Source organism: Lacerta agilis, chromosome 10 (genome assembly GCF_009819535.1).
Source record: "Lacerta agilis isolate rLacAgi1 chromosome 10, rLacAgi1.pri, whole genome shotgun sequence".
NCBI lineage: Eukaryota > Metazoa > Chordata > Lepidosauria > Squamata > Lacertidae > Lacerta > Lacerta agilis.
The window spans coordinates 18365001-18380665 of NC_046321.1; the positions used below are offsets into that span (position 1 = coordinate 18365001).

Below are 15665 nucleotides of genomic sequence, written 5' to 3' on the forward strand. Positions count from 1 at the left end.
ATAAAACCTCAAAGTGGTTTAAAATAAAGGGAGTGGTCTGTTTTGAGTTATTGCTGAGCACTGGAAAGAGCTTATTAGGCTAGAAATTGCCTCTGAGCATATGCAGAGTGCTTTTCCTTTCTGTTGAATAAATACTTTGTGTTCATAAAGCCATTATTGAATGTTTAGAGTGTTTTGCATATATTATCTTAATTATCCTTGCAACAGTCCTGTAAGGCCATTATTATAATTCTCATATTGCAAATGTTGGAGAAAATGCAGAGGCTGAGAGGATGGCTTTCCTAAGGTCACCTAGTAAATTGGAAAGGGCTGTAGAGCACCTGCCTTGTTTGCAGAAAGTCCCAGGTTCAGTGGACTGGCACCTGCAGCTAGGGCTGGATATGTCCCTTGCCTGAAATTCTGGAGTGCCACTGCCAGTCAGTGTAGTTAATGTTGAGCTAGATAGACCAATGGTCTGATTTTTGTATGACAGCTTCCTATGTTCCCATTTCATAACAGAGGTGGGGTCTTCTTCATTCATTCACATCATCTTATGCAAGCCTATGTACTATGTACAGAAGGAGTTGCTCTCTGTCAAATTTTGGTTTGCAGTCCAGGGAGAGTTTTGTACCTGGCATCGAGATAATTTTGAAAGAAATTGTTGGAGAAGACACACCTTAGTGCAAAGGCAGAGAAGCCAAAGAGGGAAAGAGTTGTGCCTAGAAGAGGAGGGGCTAAAGAGGGTCCATTGATGACCTCTTGCCCAAGGGCTTGCAAAAACCTGGAGCGGCTTCAGCTGTAGGAAGTTCCAGAACATTATTTTTTTACAGTATCAAATCATTTATGGGCTTTGTGAATTAGCCTTGCTGCTGTGCTCATTAGTTATACATCTCTTGATGAAGTTGTGGAGGCTGGACATAAGGCAGGAGTACCTAAGAAGATGTAGTTTGTTTGTGTGTGTGTGTGTGTGTGTGTGTGTGTAGACAGAGTACAGCATATATTTACATGTGTCTCCCCACTTGTGCTGGGATCCTGTTCCTGGCCGCCGCATGCGTCACTGGGATTCCCCTGTTCCACCCTGTCCCCTTTCGGTGCTGAAAACAGCATGTGTGTCGCTGGGAGTGCACGTGCTGATCATGTACAAGTGGGGAGTTGCCTGCATTTATTTTCATAAAATTTATATATTACTTGATATAAATAAAACAACAAAAACAAAAACACCCACAAAGTGGTTTACAGAAAGAATGAAACAATAAAATCACCAGTAAAAAGAGCTATTAAAACATTTAAATAATAATTAAAATCAGTGATCAGCTAAAAATGGACTAAAACACATGTAGTAACCTTCTGCATATCTGAGCAGGCACTGAAAGGAGTACAGTTAAGGCAGGGAGTACAGAGTACAGTTTTTGTGTTGATAATAATAGCAGTGTTTACAATAATAGCAGAGCTCTCCTGAAAATAAAACAACCCCCCCCCCCCCGTAATCTAGGAAATCTGGTGGTTTTGGAAAGCGTTTTAACAATCCCATAGGCCTTTCTGGGAGTCACGGTGTTGAACAGCTTTGATATATGAAATGCCTCCGAATGCAAAATACAGTATAGTATGTTCCTTTTTCTTCACAGTGCCTCCAAAGCCATTACATCTGCAGAATTCACAGTCATCCATTGCCCACCAAACCCCCAGGCATAAAGCTTTACATTCTACGAAGCCAAGAATGGAGGAAGTTACACCTACCTCTTCTTGCGTATCTAAAGAAAAAACTAGTAAAGTGTCTGATCTCATCAGTCATTTTGAAGGAGGCAGGTAAACAAGTTTGTTTCATTTTTATTCAAAAGGGTACAGATTAAAAGAAGCATAAGTGACAATGAATGAGGAAATGGTGTGTGCTCCACTTCTACAGCATATATAGATGTTTACGTTCAATCTAGTGAAATGCAAAATTGGGAAGCTGATATGTTTCGTAAGGCTATATAGTATTCCTTAGTCTCTCCTTTATATTGGGCCAACTCATTCATTCTACACACCCAAGTATCTTCTTGCTAGTCAAATAAATGGGTCTATATATCAGTTATGGATGTCAGAGGCTTGCATTCCGTTCCTTCAGATGGGGCAGTCTAACTCTCTTAACAGTCTTTCTCCACACTCTCCATCTGCCACTCACTCTGATTCCGTCCACCATGCCACCACACTTGGCTGCTGTCACTCATGCTTCTGCTCCATTAAACACTCACACTCAAACAGTTGTCCAGATTTGATTTCCCATGACAATGAGGATCAATTATTACATAAGCAACATGGTTTCAGTTATGGCACCCATAACCATATTTAAAATACCAGAACAGTTACCAATATTTGTGAAGAGGGATTTCACAACTTAGGTGTGGGTTATGTTCCGAGGATTGCACCTAATGCCAAAATTGTGTATAGTCAAAACACATTGGGTACAGTGGACGCTGGAATTTCCAGTCTTTTCCCCTGGATGCCCAACCCCTTTATATATATATTTTTGTCAAGCTTGTAAAGCTGAATGCACACAAGTTAAATGTGCACCAGTTGTGTGTTTACTGTACAGTGGTACCTTGGTTTAAGAACAGCCCTGTTTACAAACGATTCAGTTTACAAACTCTGCAGAACCAGAAGTAGTGTCCCGGTTTGCGAACTTTACCTCAGTCTAAGAACGGAATCTGAATGGTGGAAGGGCACCGGCGGCAGAAGGCCTCATTAGGGGAAGTGTGCCTCGGTTTACGGACGTCCAGAGCGGATTAAGTTCATAAACCGAGGTACCACTGTATATTATTATAGAAAGTTTCAGAAACAGGATGCAGTACGATTTGTATCAGATTGTAAATCTTAGTTTGTAAACTAGTGTAAAAAAGTATTCAGAAAGTAACCATAACAGAATTGCTTTTATAATATACTGCTTCAATAACCCAGAATAGACTTTTATTAAATTTTACTGGGAATTCACTCCCAGGCACCAGTTCTTAAAGTTACAATCCTTAAATCTATTGGGACTATGAGTCTTTAGGACCAGTATCTTCCCAACAGGACCAGTAGCGCTTTGGACCCTTAACTTTTAAGCCATTTTATCCCCAGCCAGCTTGCCTGCTGGGGATAAAAAGGTGACATGCTTGCCTGCAGCATCCAAGCTTCCCAGGTGGCCTCCCATCCAGGTACTGGCTTGCTTGGAGCAGTATGGCTGCAGGTACCAGTGACAGTGCCTCTTGCATGCCACACACAAAAAAGCTGGCTGTGAGAAGAAGATGGTGTACCTGTGGAAGTGGGCTCTGTTCTGAAGTATGAAGTGTTGATAGGTTATGCTAAAAATAAGAGAAGAGAGGTAGATTATGCACCGTGGTGGATAATCTTTGAGTGGATGCACCAGGTGCTAAAAATGAACCTAGGAAGAAAGCAAAGCATAGAAGTGTTCAGGGAGCTGCCAAAGTACACAGCAAAAAATAAATCATTTTTTTTAACCTAGCTGAAGTGGTATGTTGAAGGAAGAAAAATGAGAGGTAAGCTTGGGCTTTTATGCGAGGTGGTAGGATTTCAAGGAAGAGAGCTGCAGTTAGGGGGTGAGCCCAGGTGCAAGGAGAGGGAACATGGCTGGTGTGGGAAGAGATAACACTCAAAATAGTTTGGTGGAAAGGGGAAAGATGATCCTTTCACAATGATCACTTAAAAATGGTTTACATTTTCGAAAAGGTGGGGAATAGAATATCAGTGGTGCATACACTCTCACTCTGAACAATCACAATGGAATAAATAAAGTGGAGTTTGGAGGAATGGTGAAGACACATGCCAAATGAAAATAACAAAGCTTGGGCAAACATTAGGGCAAAGGTTGGGGCATCGCTACATTGGCAGTTTGTGTAATGTAGGGCTAGGAAACTTTGGTGCTCCAGGTGTTGTTGAACTCCAACTCCCATCAGTCCCAGCTAACACGGCCAGCGATCAGGGTTGATGTGAGTTGTAGTTGAGCAACACCTGCTTTTCTAACCCTGAATTTGAAAAAGTAGACTTTATGATGTTTGGTCTGTCACTATCGTCTCCCTTCACCACACTTCTCCAATTTCTGACCCTGATGAAAAGAATACAGAATAACAATGTTAGGTAAACAAACACTTGTATGGGGAGAGGCCAGTGCGCAGTGGAAGAGCACACACGTTGTATGCAGAAGGTTCAAGGTTCAATCCTTGTCCTCTCCCATTAAAAGGGTTAGGTAACAGGTGCTGGGAAAGACATCGGCTTGAGACTTTGGAGAGTCACTGCCTGACAGAGTAAACAATGCAAGACTTTGTGTTCTTTTTTCAATGTGTTCATAATAATCCATAGAGAAAAAATCCAAGAAAAACAATTCAGTGCTTCAGCAAGATCTGTTGATGTTTGTTTAATGTAGGTAGCAAGGAAACATTGAAGTACACGGTGGGAAGAAGTGCAGTAAGGCTGCATTTCATGTTGAAGAATGTTGTGTTTTTAATAGTCAAATTTGTTTATGATGTAGCAAAGTAGAGGGTGAGATGGTGCTTGGCTTCATTCTCAATATCATTTTCTCCAACCAGAGCTCTGATATGGGGAATCAGTTCGCTGGGAGATGGGCAGTGGACGCAGGAAAAGTTCAGATTCTCTCACCTTTACCTTACAAGTTGGAGAAACCCCTGCCACTTTGTGTTTGTTTTGGCTGCCCCCCCCTCCTAAAAACAAACATATGTTGTAAGCCTTAGTAAGCAGCAAACAGCACTGACTGTAGTATGTTGACTTCAATGAGGCTTAGCCGCAAGTTTAGCCAAGCAAGTCCTAAGTAAGTGTGAATAGGATTGTAGCTATTCTTGGCCTCTGAGACAATGCTCACCATTCTCTGTGCAAATTTTTGGCTCAACTTTGTTTAGCATTGCTCTACTGATACTGCTTTTTTTTTTGCAAAGAGGATAGGAAGGGTGTTCTGTTCACATAAATTGTTCATGTAATGTGAATTAGTTTTCGCTGTCTTTTATTCTCTTTAGCCCATCCACTCCTAGTGAGCTGAAGAAAGAATCCTGTGTTCTAAATGTTGCTAAATCTCAAGGAAAGCATGGGCCAGCACCAGCACCTCAGCCAAAATTCCTCACCCAACACCCACTACAGAAGCAGGGATATAGTACAGATCACTCTCAGGATGTACAGAATCGCACAGCCAATGGAGAAGTAGCACAGAACCAGTTGGACTGCAGGGACAGCACATTGCCGGTTCATAATGCGAGTAGGGCCATTCAAAATGCATCATTTGACAGCATCTTGGTAAATGGAGAACGAGAGAACATTAGTACAGACGCATTGCAAACTACAGCAGCCTGCAAAGGGCAAACAATCAATAGCTGTTGCCAGGCTCCAAGTGTGAACACGTTATTTCCATCGGGAAAAGAAAGTGTAGAAATGATTACCAATACAAAGAACAAGCAGATTGAGGAGCACAATAAGCAAGACTCGCATGTGGAGACAAAGGTAAGGCAAGCAGTTTATAAAGAAGTGTAGGCTATAAAAACAAAAAGTGCCTTCTGCATTATTGAAATATATAGGCCTCTGAAGGCAATACAGACCATTTGTATTTGCATTCAAATCTGATAGCTGTATCCCTAATGCTTTTTAGAACACTCTACAGCATGAACAGTTTATCAAAGGAACGAAGAAATTCAACAATACACTTAACTAGACTGCCTTCAAACGACTGAAATTTTAAGTATCTCCCCCTTTTTAACATAGATACAATATACACACTTCAACACAAAATCTATGTATCTTTTGTTAGTTTTTGTAGGAGACCACATTCCATTTATACAAGGCAAAAGCTGTGAAGGAATCAATATTGTAGATGTAGATCAGAGAGGCAATACCAGTGGTATCTCTTGGATATGGAAGCTGTTGAGGGAGATTGCCTGGAGGGCTTTCCTGCAAAGGAAGTTTCTGGCTCTGAACACAGACTTCCTGATTGTGTGGACACTTCAGTCTACACAGTGTGGTCTCGGAGACTGAAGGGCTTTTTCATTCAGCAGAATAGCTGAAACAGTCCTTTTCCTCTTTATGAGTGTCCTCATTAGTAAAACGAGCTGAATGCCAACGAGTGCAGGAAGGACATGCCAGTTATGAAAAGGGTGTTGACAGTAATTTACAGGAAAAGGCAGGGACAACAGGGTGGTAGTACAAGAATATACAGGAAGCAAATTGGCACACACCAGGAGAAGGTAACAGAAGGAAGCCGTTCAGTATGAGCCTTCTCACCTTCTGGATGATGAACTAATGTTATGACATGTGGCCTTTACATGTTGTAACACCCCAGTGGGAGCAGTTTTTCTGTGGGTTATTGCCATAGTTCAGCTGTAACATTTAGTTTAATAGACTGTGACCTTATGGACAGGGTCATTCCTATGGGTCCTTTCCCTGGAATTCTCAGCGCACTGGGAAACGACACACCCATGGTCTCCCTCAGAGGGGCTACAATGGGTAAAGGGCACCCAACAGATGTAAGCAACAAGGAGTGTTTGTACATTCTGTAATACAAAAAGAGTAAAGCAGAAGAATGGCAGCTGCTATGATATTCATTATTTCATGCTGTGATATCCTGCTGTGATTTGTATGGAGTATTAAAAAAAAATCATAATAAGGTGGGCTTCTCCTTGGAGTTGAGCGTTCCCTAATCCTGGTCAGCACTCTTGAGTTCCTGGCCAGTTTCAGCTCAGTCAAATTCAGCTTTCAAAATGGACTAGAAACATAGGGAAGAAAAGCAGTGCTTTGGAAAGAACTAGAACCTCAGGATTGGGGGGCAGAGCAGGGAAAGCATCCCTCCAGGCTGCAGTATCTGGACTCTTCCTAGGCAACATCTCTCACTGCCTGGCTTCACTTCCTTATTGTATTTTTTCCTGCCTGAAATGTGTCCCCGGTGACCCCTCTTCCAGTATTCTGCATATAGAATCCATGCTCCCTGTTTTTTGTTTAGTGAAATGCCAGGACTAATTTTAGACTTAATTGTTCTGCTTTCCCTTTTTAAAAGTTCCTTTACACAACAGGCCATTATTTTTAAGGCACTATTAGAATTGGGGAGAGTTCAGAGAAGAATGTTTTTCCTATAGACCACCTCGCAATTAAAGTATTACATAACTTGTGTAGAAAGAAAGAAAAAACAGAATTCATGACTTTTAGATGTCCTACCCTTCTACCATGGGTAGAACAGGCTTATGCTGCTAAGTGCAGTGTTATTTAAACCTATGTGCTCTGGAATCTCATAATTTCATTCAACTGGCTAGTTTCCTTGAACAGCAGAGTACATACATACATAATTTTATTTGTATGCCATCTTTCCATAGTTAAAACCATGCTCAATGCTGTTTACAACATGAAAAAATACATAATTACAAATATAACAAAAGTCATTAACAACAAATAAAACATAGAAAAAAATCACAACCGAATTAAACAATTTCCACATGAATCATAATAAGATCTAAAATAAAGATACAAAAAGTTAATATCGAAAACAGCAGCAACACCCCCCCCAAAAAACCCACCTAAACAATTCCCCAACCCAAGAGTCTGTTCAGCAGCCTCAGTTAGTCAGGGCCCCACCCTCCCAGGCCAGGTGGGGAAAGGGCTGCAGGGCAGGAAGCAGGCCTTCCTGGATTCACAGCCAAGGACCATGTGCCGAGCCCTTAAGGAAGGGCTGGACTACAAGATGTACCACAACTTCATCAGCCAAGGCTAGGCTGGCCCAATGGATTGTGGGAGCTGTAGTCTATCAACATCTGTAAGGCCATTGATTAGCCACTCCTGTCTTAATGCTTGAAAGCAGGATACAGCAGCACACCCAACATTGCATCTAATGTGCTTAAAAGAAAAACCATTCATAGAAAGTGCAATAATTAGAAGAATTTTGAAGGCTCCCCATGCCTGGTTTATATCTAAGCCAATGCAGCTGTCTTCAGTTTACCAGTTTGCAGGCAGAGGCTCTTAGTTTCTCACACTTTGGTCCTCCCAGTTTTCTATGACTTGAATTGGGTGAAGGGGGAGAGAACCCTTGTTTGATAAATGCAGAAGCTGCAATTGCAGCAAAAAATTAAGTAATTATATTGCAATTTCTTCATTCTGAAAATTGTCTGCATTTCCAGGAGACAAATGAACAGAAATGTTACAATATTGCCAATGAGCTTTTGCACACAGAAAGAGCTTACGTCTGCCGACTTGCTCTCTTGGATCAGGTAAGAGTGGGATTTCTTTCTTTCTTTCAGAAATGCTTTTTCTAGCTAATATAAGAGGAAACTGTTATATTAGTGCTTTGACCACTAAATCAACTTATTAAATTAACCAGTGGATGCATGTTTGCTTGCTTGTAGTTGTAGTTCCATCCTTTGTCTTTATGAATCTCCTACCACCACACACATATTCTACACAATTTCTTCCAGTGTTATCTTCTTTTCTTGCCCACAGACCATGGTAACTGGGACTGCAGCAGTGATGTAGGAACATAGGAGTCAGATCACGAGTCCATCTCGTTCAATATTGCCCCCAGTGACTGGCTCTCTAGCGTTTCAGATAGGTAACATTTCCAGACCTACCTGGAGATGCCAGGGATAGAACATGGGATCATTGCATGCAGAACGGATGCTCCTCTGTTGATCTATGGCCCTTCACCACCCCACCGTCTTTTAGCAATCTCAGAAAGCACCACCAACACCTTTAGAAAATCCTGAACTTATTGCTATGTTTTAGATCAATTGCCATTAAGACATGCAAAATCAATTATTTCCTTTGCTCAATAAAGGCTTGGTTCTTCACCCCCCCCCCCGTAGTTTGGCCAGGAAAAGTATATGGCATTGGTCACTACTGACATTTACGAATTATAAATGAAAAAAAAATCCATTTATATTATGACTAATGACTTAATTGAAATGACTAGGAATTACTCATACTTCTGTTGGAATTATGGACTCTATGGAGGTGGCACAGTAAAATATTCTGTTTGCCATGTAAATGTCACACAGCCCACAAGCTCTGATTCTGCTCTTCTGATTCAATGTACTGGATCTACCCCCCCCCCCAAATCTTGCAATAAAACACTTCTGTTCCCAATGCCTCCACATTTTTCATCATATTTTGCTGAGAACAGACTGCAGGGTTAATTTACCTCCCTCTCATTGGATCATAGCTTTGTTCAAAGAGGCCCATTTTTCTTATGTGTGTTGGCTTATCCTGAATTTCCCATTTGAATATGAAACAGACGAAGCTCTACATAGCTCCCTTTCTTGGAGCAGAAGCTTGACACCTCTTATTAGCTTTAAATTGCTTGCTGCTCAGGTTCTGTTTACTGCTTACATCTTACTACATCTGTTGGCTGCACTAATGCATGCACAACTGCCTTCAGTTTTCTGAGAAACGACTTTGCTAACAAGTTAAGCAAATAATATGATTAAAGGGTGTAGGAAGCAAACAGGCCTTTAATTAAAATTCATACTAGAATCCTACAGCCAAAGATTCAGCTGGCAGGTTCAAGTCAGCATAATGAGCCTTACCCCCTCAAGCCCTTTGCCCCTTGGCAGCAGAAAAGGAGAAACAAATGAGATGCAGCAGATTGCCTAGAATCTTAACTAGTAAAATGTTGACTTGAGGATCATTCTGTTTGCTTCATTTTGCTTCCTCCTCCTCCTCCTCCTCCGCCTCCTCCTCCTCCTCCTCCTCCTCCTCCTCCTCCTCCTCCTCCTCCTCCTCCTCCTCTTCTTCTTCTTCTTCTTCTTCTTCTTCTTCTTCTTCTTCTTCTTCTTCTTCTTCGAAGTGTGATTACAGGCAAGATAGTTCTGATGGTATTATGAAAGAGGAACGAGGTAGTTATAATAAATGGGCATTTTTAATTAGCTGCAAATTGGCTGTAAACATTTGTTTGCCTCGTGCCTGCTTTATTTGCCCAGGAATGCATGTTTTGTGGCTGACTCTCTTTTCCTTTCTTATCCATTGCAGGAGTTTTATTGTAAATTGATGGATGAAGCTAACAGGGGTTCATTTCCTGCTGAAGTTGTTAGTAAAATATTTTCCAATATTTCATCCATTAATCAGTTTCACAGTCAATTCTTGCTGCCAGAGCTTGAGAAAAGAATGCAAGAATGGTAAGCAGTGCAGATTATTGGGAGAAAGTGCTCTGTGAAAGACCATGTGAATGTTATCTGTGCCTGTAGGAGGTTCTATGATTCTATTATAAATTGGCAAGTTGTTTTTGTAGTATTGGGATCCATAATAGTCTTGAAATGTCAGAGAACACAGAATGATTCCCCATGAGATGTCCAGAAATGTATAAGATATATTTAACCTCTTCCTTAAAACAGGTATTTTAAATACACAACCACACTTAACATTTATTCAGAAATACTGGGTGTCACAAGCCAGAGAAGCATCAAGAGAGATGAACCATGCATGTGTTTAGAAAACTGGCAGCTATATATGATCTAAGTAATACAGTTCCAGCTTTTACAGCCTGACTTGGGAGGGAAAAAACATTTTCCTCCCTCATTGTTAGTCAACTCTGAAAATGAAAGTTCCAGTACTGGAATAGATTATTGGAGGAGGATTTTATATTAATAGGTGAGCTGCAGTGTTTATTTCGTAGGGTTATTAGAGGTGATTCAACCATGATTTTTTCTTAGGGTTTCTTGACAAAGCTGTGAGTTAGAGACATAGTTTGTTTGTTTAGTTTATAGAATACTCTTTTTTTTTAAAAAAAAGTCAATCACAATGTAGTTATCAAGCAGAATAAACCAAAAGATACATATTTGACAGAATTGAGGTGCCCATAGTACATATTGCCCGACCTCCCATGTTTATCTCTATAACTGCTTTATTTTGCCTGTCCAGGGACACAAACCCCAGGATCAGTGACATCCTACAGAAGCTAGCTCCTTTCCTCAAAATGTATGGGGAGTATGTGAAGAATTTTGACAACGCAATGGAATTGGTGAAAACGTGGACTGAGAGATCACCTGTCTTCAAATGTATTATTCAAGAAATTCAGGTAGTGTGCGCGCGTTTGTATGACATGCTAAATTTCTTGGCAGTCAAGATTGTGACTGCGGCACTTTTGTTTCATTGCTTGATAATAGTGCATTGGGTGAACAAAATGGGTGCTTTGAGGGCCCATGGAGTTCCAGATGTGAGAGGCTCACACTCTTACCCTTTTTATTTATGTGAGTTATCTATGCATGTAATGGTGAACTTACGTACCCGAGTAGGAGCAACCTGTCAGTGGATAATAAGCATATACTTACCTGTGTGATATTCCATGTGTGAATTGGAACCCACCCCAGGCTTCTTTAAGGAAATAGTATTATGGACCTTTTGGTCCAATCACCCATTCCCACCACCCTTCTGAGTAATACCCCTCATCACTCTCTCACTATATATAAGGGTCTGGTAACTTCTGTTTCAGTGTATCTGAAGAAGTGTGCATGCACATGAAAGCTCATACCAAGAACAAACACTGTTGGTCTCTAAGGTGCTACTGGAAGGAATTTTTTTTATTTTGTTTTGACTATGGCAGACCAACACGGCTACCTACCTGTAACTGGGTTTAAATTATTTAATGAAAGCAACACATTTAGCTGAGGATTTCATTTAATAATCAACTTTCTGAATTATTAAATAAAATCCCTGGATGAAATATATTGCTTTCATTTGCCAATATCACTAAGAGAGTGTTACTGAAATAAAGTACAGTGGTACCTCGGGTTAAGAACTTAATTTGTTCTGGAGGTCCATTCTTAACCTGAAACTGTTCTTAACCTGAGGCACCACTTTAGCTAATGGGGCCTCCTGCTGCCGCCGCACGATTTCTGTTCTCGTCCTGAGGTAAAGTTCTTAACCCGAGGTACTATTTCTGGGTTAGCGGAGTCTGTAACCTGAAGCGTCTGTACCCCGAGGTACCACTGTATATTTAGCGGATGCAGAGTGCAAGAGACGCATTTCTGGAGCCTCAGTTTCAATACATGTATGTTGTCTTTTTAGAAACAGAAAGTCTGTGGAAATCTCACCTTGCAGCATCACATGCTAGAACCAGTGCAGCGCATTCCAAGATACGAGATGCTTCTGAAGGACTATCTAAGAAAATTGCCTCAAGACTCTCTAGACTGGAAGGATGCTGAAAGTAAATAAATTTATGTGGGTTATATATTCAGCATCACACAGTAAATCTGTAAAGGGGGCGGGGACCATTAATATTTCAGAACTATCCCAAGAAAAGGAAACAAAGAACAGCACTTCACAGGAAGCAATTTGTTTAAATACTATATTATTTATTTATTTACTAAATTTTTTATATCCCCTTTGTTCAGACTTTCTGGACAAATGAAAATATGCTGTGTTTTCAGAATTTCCTTTCTGAAAAGGAGTGCAGATTCTGAACACACAAATAACACAATTCAAAGCTGATTAGCAAGAGATTTGGGACAGACAAAAGGAATTAATTCTTGACACAGCACATAATTAATTTGTAGAATTTGGTGCCACAAGATGCGGTGGTGGCCTCTAGTTTAGAGGGCTTAAAACGAGATTAGGAAAATTGATGGAGTGCAAATCTTTCACTGGCTACGAGTCTTCATGGCACCAGGTTCAGAGGCAGTGTGCCACTTGAAAGCCCTTACTGGACAATGGCAACAAGAGAGGGTGGGCTTCCCAAAGGATTCTGGTTCTTTACTGTAGAACAGTGGTGGCCAAAATTGGCCCTCCAGCTGTTTTTGGACTACAGTTCCCATCATCCCTGACCACTGGTCCTGTTAGCTAGGGATGATGGGAGTTGTAGTCCAGCAGTAGCTGGAGGGCCAAGTTTGGCCACCACTGCTGTAGAAAATAGGATGTTGAAGTAGATCAGGGATCCCTGAACTGTTTGGGCCTAGGGGCACATTTGGAAATGCAATAAATGCAAAATACACATTTCACAGAAAGAAAACTAGAGGTGCTCAGGACCCCACCACCACCACACAAGCAACAGGGCGGGCGGGATTTACATACATCTTAAAGCAGAGAAGGTCAGGCAATGCCTTTTACTGGGTTCTAGAGATTTCTTCAGTTGTGGTCAGATGAGCTAAGAGGTCATTCACATGAGGATTTTGTTTTGAGGTGGCTAGAGGGGCAGATAGCAATTTGAACTGATTGTTTTTGTAGTTTCTAGTCCTAAAGCAATGTTCCACCCAGAACTTATTTCATATGCTTCATTCCAACAAAAGATATATTACCAAACCCGTGTCTGTTTTATATCCAGGGACTAAGACACCTATATCAACTTCACAAAGTATTTTTTTTTACTTCTCCAAGGGGTGAGCTCCCGTTGCCCAGTCCCAGCTCCTGCCAACCTAGCAGTTCGAAAGCATGCCAAAAAATGCAAGTAGATAAATAGGTACCACTCCTGCGGGAAGATAAATGGCGTTTCCGTGCGCTGCTCTGGTTTTGGTGTTCCATTGCACCAGAAGCGGTTTAGTCATGCTGGCCACATGACCCGGAAAAACTGTCTGTGGACAAACGCTGGCTCCCTCGGCCTGTAAAGCAAGATGAGCTCCACAACCCCAGAGTCGTCTGCGACTGGACTTAACTGTCAGGGGTCCTTTACCTTTTTATCTTTTTTTTACTTTAAGTTCACATAAGTCTAAGGAAACTTATTGGACTGAGGGCACAATCCTATACATGTTTACTCAGAAGTAAGTCTCATTGAGTTCTATGGGACTTGCTTCCAGGTAAGTATGTAAAGGATTACAGCCTGAATCTTGTAATTCACTATAATTTGTCGGCAATAAAAAAGTGAAACATGCAAGTTAGCATTTGAAGCCGCTGTTTATGTATCATAGTACTAGTAATTAACCTTTTGGGGGTGATTTTTCTCTTATAGAATCCTTGGAAATAATATCTACAGCAGCAAGTCACTCTAATAGCGCCATCCGAAAAATGGTGAGTGACTTCTGTGAGATTTTTTCCTTTGCATAATCTACATCAGAAGATAATAAGTAGGAAAGATTGCAATTAAGCCTTTTATATTAGCTTTTTCCAAATTCCCATGCAACCATTTTAAGGTAACTTAAATGGAAAGGTAGGGGATGCAGGTGGCGCTGTGGGTTAAACCACAGAGCCTAGGGCTTGCCAATCAGAAGGTCAGCGGTCCGAATCCCCGCGACGGGGTGAGCTCCCGTTAGTCAGTCCCTGTTCCTGCCAACCCAGCAGTTCAAAAGCACATCAAAGTGCAAGTAGATAAATAAGTACCGCTTTGGTGGGAAGGTAAACGGCATTTCCGTGCACTGCTCTGGTTCGCCAGAAGCTGCTTTGTCATGCTGGCCACATGACCCGGAAGCTGTACGCCAGCTCCCTCAACCAATAAAGCGAGATGAGCGCCGCAACCCCAGAGTCATCTGCGACTGGACCTAATGGTCAGGGGTCCCTTTACCTTTAAATGGAAAGGTAGGGCTGTCACATGCTTGAAAACCCCCCTCATTCAGTTATATGTATTAGATTCTGATTAAATCTGTGTGAATAAATGCAGTTTTGGGGAAAGTACACTCCTCACCTTAGAGCAAGGAATGTGTACAGGTATGTTTCACAGCAGGTTATCATAAGATGGAATTTACAATGGGGGGTACTTCTAAGATGACAGCTGTCATGCGTAGCTTTTAAGGGCTTACCTTAGAATATTTTTAAAAGCATTGCCAATTAATTGGAGTCACTCTTTTAGTCATTAGTTTTTAATAATGCATTGTTCTGATAAATTAGTGGCTAAATATTGCAGCTCTTTTATCAAGCAGTTCAAGTGTTTTACTGGATGAAGCTTGTTACATTTATCTCCCACCTTTCATCCAAGGTGCTCAGAGCAGCATACATGGTCGTCCCCTTCCCATTTTATCCTCACAATATCCCTGTGAGATAAGCTAGACTGAGAAAAAATGATTGACTAAAGGTAAATGATTGACTGAAGGTCACCCACTGAGCTTGTATGGCTGAGTTGGTGAATTTGAACCTATATTCTGCCCATCTTAGCCAGATGCTCCTACCACCACACCATGCTTGCTCCTAAGTTTCTTTCTTTTCCACTCATTGAATGTAGTATCTTTTGAAGATGTTTATTGATGAGGTTTTTTTTTTCTCTTAGCAAACATATACAAATGTTTTATTAGGAAAGTCTTTTTGTTGCAAGAGATGTTCATAATTATGCAAGCCATTTCCTAATTTTTCTTGTAGCAATGCCACCGATCATCATTTTCATAGAGGACGGTTCTTGCTAAAACAGTTGCATGCTTTTGTTCTTAACATTTTAACCTTTTTCATAAAAAAAAATTCACAAGCGGCATGCACTAACGGTTGTCGCATTTTGTTTTGATGGAAAAGGAAAACTTAAAGAAGTTGTTGGAAGTTTATGAAATGTTAGGAGAAGAAGAAGATATTGTCAATCCTTCAAATGAACTCATAAAAGAAGGACAAATACTTAAACTTGCTGCTCGTAATACATCTGCCCAAGAAAGATACCTTTTCTTAGTGAGTATTTGTTTCTTACACCCCACTTAATTCTAGCCTGTGTATAACATTTCTATATCTGGTCTTTTGGTGGATCTTCTATATTGTTGGTTTGGTGCAGCCATAATACTGGCTCTCTGGAAAAAAATGCTTGCAAACTAGCATGCCTTCATCTGGTACAAATTCCC

General features: G+C 41.0%; 1 protein-coding gene across 4 annotated transcripts in view; it reads left to right on the forward strand.

Moving 5' to 3' along the window:
• Positions 1-15665, forward strand: part of FGD4 (FYVE, RhoGEF and PH domain containing 4) — a 106629-nt gene that overhangs the window by 73799 nt on the left and 17165 nt on the right. For all 4 annotated transcript variants that reach the window (XM_033161962.1, XM_033161961.1, XM_033161964.1 and 1 more), the window contains exons 3-10: positions 1605-1785; positions 4986-5463; positions 8118-8207; positions 9961-10106; positions 10849-11005; positions 11995-12133; positions 13868-13926; positions 15352-15498. In XM_033161962.1, coding sequence (XP_033017853.1) covers positions 1605-1785; positions 4986-5463; positions 8118-8207; positions 9961-10106; positions 10849-11005; positions 11995-12133; positions 13868-13926; positions 15352-15498 — 1397 coding nt within the window. The remainder of the gene's footprint in view (positions 1-1604; positions 1786-4985; positions 5464-8117; positions 8208-9960; positions 10107-10848; positions 11006-11994; positions 12134-13867; positions 13927-15351; positions 15499-15665) is intronic.